This window comes from Penaeus japonicus, unplaced genomic scaffold (genome assembly GCF_977035675.1).
Source record: "Penaeus japonicus unplaced genomic scaffold, GWHDUDI00000001_assembly GWHDUDI00000012, whole genome shotgun sequence".
NCBI lineage: Eukaryota > Metazoa > Arthropoda > Malacostraca > Decapoda > Penaeidae > Penaeus > Penaeus japonicus.
The window spans coordinates 42,793,335-42,798,334 of record NW_028234414.1 but is presented as its reverse complement, the minus strand read 5'-3'; the positions used below and the strand labels follow the sequence as shown (position 1 = coordinate 42,798,334).

The following is a 5,000-nucleotide window of genomic DNA, read 5'->3' as shown; positions in this document are numbered from 1 at the left end:
GCGTGTTTGGGTCATCGTATCTACTAGTATAAATGTTAGTTTTACAGTCGTCTTTCATCTTACAAAATCTTTAATAATATCACCACTGCCCTTCCTCGAAATATAATGGCATTGTTGCGTCTGAGAAAATGTTGATGGTTCTTTTATAGCAACGTCGTCTCTTGCTGTATATATGTATATGTATATATGTATATGTATATGTATATGTATATGTATATGTATATGTATATATATATATATATATTAAATATATATATATATATTATATGCAATATATATATATATATATATATATATATATATATATATATATATATATATATATATATATAAGGATATGTACACACCCTAGATCTCGGATTACCAACCTGTCAAAGGCATTTTCGTCCTGATAAAAATAAATGGTCCAAATGAGTCTGCAATTGCACACAATGCTAAATAGTAATGATGATAATATGATTCATAAAGAATCATACTTTAGGTTCATGCGTTTCATATTGTTGGTGACCGTACAAATAGTTTGATCATTTTATTAGTGATATAAAATTGTTGATTTCACATTAGAGCTTATATCACTTGAAAACGATTTCAAAATTGGTTTTAGATTTTTCAAAAATTGCATGGTGATTACTTAAACTATTTTTATCGTGTTCATATTTGCTATTGGATGTAAAGGTATAATCATGTTGAAATGCTACGATGCGATCACAATATAATAAAATATTATTGTCTCCCCTATTACTAGTTTTCTTTTATACTCATAGAAAATGAAGCTTTGGAAGGGAAACTAATGTAGACTTAATCGCACACAACAAATTACTTATAAAAGATAAATGGATGTAAAAGCATTACATTATAAACTTGGATTTTCTTTTATTAACACATATTTGTTGTCAATGGATATACTGTTTGTAATGTGTGTTTGTTTGTTTGTTTGTGTGTCTGTGTGTGTGTGTGTGTGTGTGTGTGTGTGTGTGTGTGTGTGTGTGTGTGTGTGTGTGTGTGTGTGTGTGTGTGTGTGTGTGTGTGTGTGTGTGTGTGTGTGTGTGTATGTATGTATGTATGTATGTATGTATGTATGTATGTATGTATGTATGTATGTGTAGTAATGCCAAGGCACACATCTTTATAATAAAAATATCATTCATACATAGTAAACAATTAAGGAAAAATGTCCCGGCGGTCCTTAAATAGGGACACAAAAAATAACGAAGAGGCATACTTCTACGATCAACATTTTGGTAACTTCCTCCTGACCAGAGATACCAAATTACATTACCGCATTCTCTGAAATGAAAAAAAAAGATGAAATATATATAAGTAGCTATGAAATATGGAAAAAAATTATAAGCTTCTTAGCTTGTGATAACAACATTGAATATTTTTTTTCTTGTTATGAATGTAATCACACTTTCAAAAAATGCAGTGCGCCCAATCCAATACATATATATATATATATATATATATATATATATATATATATATATATATATATATATATGTATATATATATATATATGTATATATATATATATATATGTATATATATATATATATATATATATATATATATATATATATATATGACATGGCGGGCTCGCCTCAGTGCATATAAGCCCGGCGTAGCATCTGCTCCGCAAATCTGGCTTATCCTTATCCTTATCCTTAGTCATTTGACATCTACAACTTAAGCCGCATCACCATCAATCAATTCTCACAAAAAAAACCCTCTTTCTAAGGACAACACCTAAGCACCTAAGGTTCTTACGTGGCGTTCCTGACAGAGCAATCGAAGTCCGGACAGCGAGTCAAATGGAACAGCTTCTAACGAGTGTCATTCCGGGCACTCACCAACGTCAGACCACGGGGCTTACAGGCTGGCAGAGGACGCCTGCAGAGGAAACTAGGTATTAGCTATCACCTGGAACTAGGAACTGTTAGTCTAGGTATTATTAGATATTGTTGTGCTAGGTATTACCAAGCAGAACTGCTGGTGTCTTTAGCAGGGTCCTGTCTCTCACTGGTACTTCCTCAATCTCTTTAATAATTGCCTCTTTATTCATCTAATCTTAGGTCGTCCGACAGATAATTAGATTTAATAAAAAGTAAATAAAGAAATAAGAAAAGGCTCTTAGAATATACAAATTAAGGTTTTTATATGGATTTCATATGTCGTGCCCCCCCCCCCATCCCCTCCCTTTGGTGTCCTAAGCACGTGCCTATTTTCATCAATAGTGACTGCTTGACTGTTTTGAGTTGGACGTAATTGTGGTTAATTGGATTATAAGGCGAGAGTTTTCTTCCTCTTGCTCTTCCTCTTCCTCTTCCTCTCCGCCTCCGTTTTCGTCACCTCTCTCTCTTTCCCTCCCTTTCCACCTCTTTCTCCCTCTCCTCCTCCCACTCTCTCTCTCACTTTCTCTCCTCCCCCCACTCTCTTCCTCTCCTGCTCCCTTTCTCCCTCCTCCTCCCACTCTCTCTCACCCTTCCTCTCCTGCTCCCTTCCTCCCTCCTCCTCCTCCCACTCTCTCTCACCCTTCCTCTCCTGCTCCCTTTCTCCCTCCTCCCACTCTCTCACCCTTCCTCTCCTCCTCCCTTCCTCCCTCCTCCTCCCACTCTCTCTCACCCTTCCTCTCCTGCTCCCTTTCTCCCTCCTCCTCCCACTCTCTCTCACCCTTCCTCTCCTGCTCCCTTTCTCCCTCCTCCTCCCCCTCTCTCTCACCCTTCCTCTCCTCCTCCCTTCCTCCCTCCTCCTCCCACTCTCTCTCTCCCTTCCTCTCCTCCTCCCTTCTTCCCTCTTCCTCCCACTCTCTCTCACCCTTCCTCTCCTGCTCCCTTTCTCCCTCCTCCTCCCACTCTCTCTCACCCTTCCTCTCCTCCTCCCTTTCTCCCTCCTCCTCCCACTCTCTCTCACCCTTCCTCTCCTGCTCCCTTTCTCCCTCCTCCTCCCACTCTCTCTCACCCTTCCTCTCCTCCTCCCACTCTCTCTCACCCTTCCTCTCCTGCTCCCTTTCTCCCTCCTCCTCCCACTCTCTCTCACCCTTCCTCTCCTCCTCCCACTCTCTCACCCTTCCTCTCCTCCTCCCTTTCTCCCTCCTCCTCCCACTCTCTCTCACCCTTCCTCTCCTCCTCCCTTTCTCCCTCCTCCTCCCACTCTCTCTCACCCTTCCTCTCCTGCTCCCTTTCTCCCTCCTCCTCCCACTCTCTCTCACCCTTCCTCTCCTGCTCCCTTTCTCCCTCCTCCTCCCACTCTCTCACCCTTCCTCTCCTCCTCCCACTGTCTTCTCCTTCCTATCCTCCTCCCACTCTCTCTCACCCTTCCTCTCCTGCTCCCTTTCTCCCTCCTCCTTCCACTCTCTCCCCCTTCCTCTCCTGCTCCGTTTCTCTCTCCTCCTCCTCCTCCCACTCTCTCACCCTTCCTCCCCTCCTCCCACTCTCTCTCTCACCCTTCCTCTCCTCCTCCCACTCTCTCTCACCCTTCCTATCCTCCTCCCACTCTCTCTCCCCTTTCTCCCTCCTCCCACTCTCTCTCCCCCTTCCTCTCCTGCTCCCTTTCTCCCTCCTCCTCCTCCTCCTCCTCCCACTCTCTCTCACCCTTCCTCTCCTCCTCCCTTCCTCCCTCCTCCTCCCACTCTCTCTCCCTCTCCCTTTATCTTACAAGTACGGCATCACCTCACCTATGGAGATCGGCATCAGGGGTATGACAGGCATTCGTATTGTGTCCGCCCACGCACGGGCATTCACACTCCAGGTCACAGGTGTCATGACACTTGTCCAGCTCGACTTCCTGTCATAAGAGAATAGATTAATGGTTCATTGTTTTTTTGTATATCTTATTCTATTTTACTTAATCTAACTCCCTCCCTCCCTCCCTCCCTCACTTTTTTTTGATGATTTCGATAAAGAATATTGTAATTTGAGTGTCATGACACTTGTCCAGCTCGACTTCCTGTCATAAGAGAATATGTTAATGGTTCATTGTTTTTTTGTATATCTTATTCTATTTTACTTAATCAAACTCCCTCCCTCCCTCCCTCCCTCACTTTTTTTAATGATTTCGATGAAGAATATTGTAATTTGATACGGTAACAGTGTTATTTGGTGTGTATATATAGTACATCTTGTATATATATAATGATCTTGATATATATAATGAGTATATATAATGATCTTGAGGAAATGAGATCATTACTGAAGCGATCAGTCCGTGATGACAGTTCAGTTCAGAGAGCTTTGCGAAGACGTGTGTGTGTGATAAATGTGATTGACTCGTCCAGATTTGATTTATCTAAGGTTATCTCAAGGGATGGGGTCAATTACCTTATATAGTTGGGTTTTTTCCCCCGCCCGTTTTCATTGGTTATCATCCTTGCGTTGTGATTGGCTGACGTCAATTTTTGTTTGTTTGTTTGTTTGTTTATGTAACGAGGGTAAATTCTAAAATATTACGATCATATGTTTTCACTCACTATGAATATTAGCATTTGCTAATTTTTAGTATTGAGTGAAAATAAAAGTAATCAATTATAATACTCTTGTTATAATATTTTTCATTTTTATTATGTATATGATCTGTTTTAAGCCTTGATTTATACCCGCGGGAAAAGAAAAAAAAATTACCGCGCCCACTGAATACGTCATCGACTGTCATTTGTTTACCGGAGTTGCAGACAAATTTCCGTTCAATTGCAGTTTTTCAACACGACACAGTTAGACTTCACATATTATCCTCACGCCTTTCTTCCTCCTATTCAAATATTGCTTTTGGTTACGTTAATCTGTTAATACATACGTTTTTTTTTTCAATCATTTGGATTCTTTTTTTTATAAATTTTATATCATCACCATTTTTTTTAATGAGACGCAGTGACTCACTGACTCACTGACTCACTGACCACTAACTCGCGCTCTAGAGGAAATAGGTTAAATATTTGTGACCTTTTGAAATGTGTCGAGTTAGGTGTGCGTATAGTGTTGCCTATGAGTTAGAAGTCCCGGATGGT

At 40.6% G+C, this 5,000-nt stretch overlaps 1 protein-coding gene across 1 annotated transcript in view; it reads right to left on the bottom strand.

The window, feature by feature from the left end:
* Window positions 1-858: 858 nt before the first annotated feature.
* LOC122246896 (VWFA and cache domain-containing protein 1) overlaps window positions 859-5,000 on the bottom strand; it is a 32,439-nt gene continuing 28,297 nt past the window's right edge. Inside the window, exons 20-22 of the mRNA XM_043005693.2 lie at window positions 3,675-3,784; window positions 1,769-1,891; window positions 859-1,287 (exon numbers count right to left, since the gene is read on the bottom strand). Of these exons, the coding sequence (XP_042861627.2) occupies window positions 1,825-1,891; window positions 3,675-3,784 (177 nt within the window). The 3' untranslated portion in view covers window positions 859-1,287; window positions 1,769-1,824. The remainder of the gene's footprint in view (window positions 1,288-1,768; window positions 1,892-3,674; window positions 3,785-5,000) is intronic.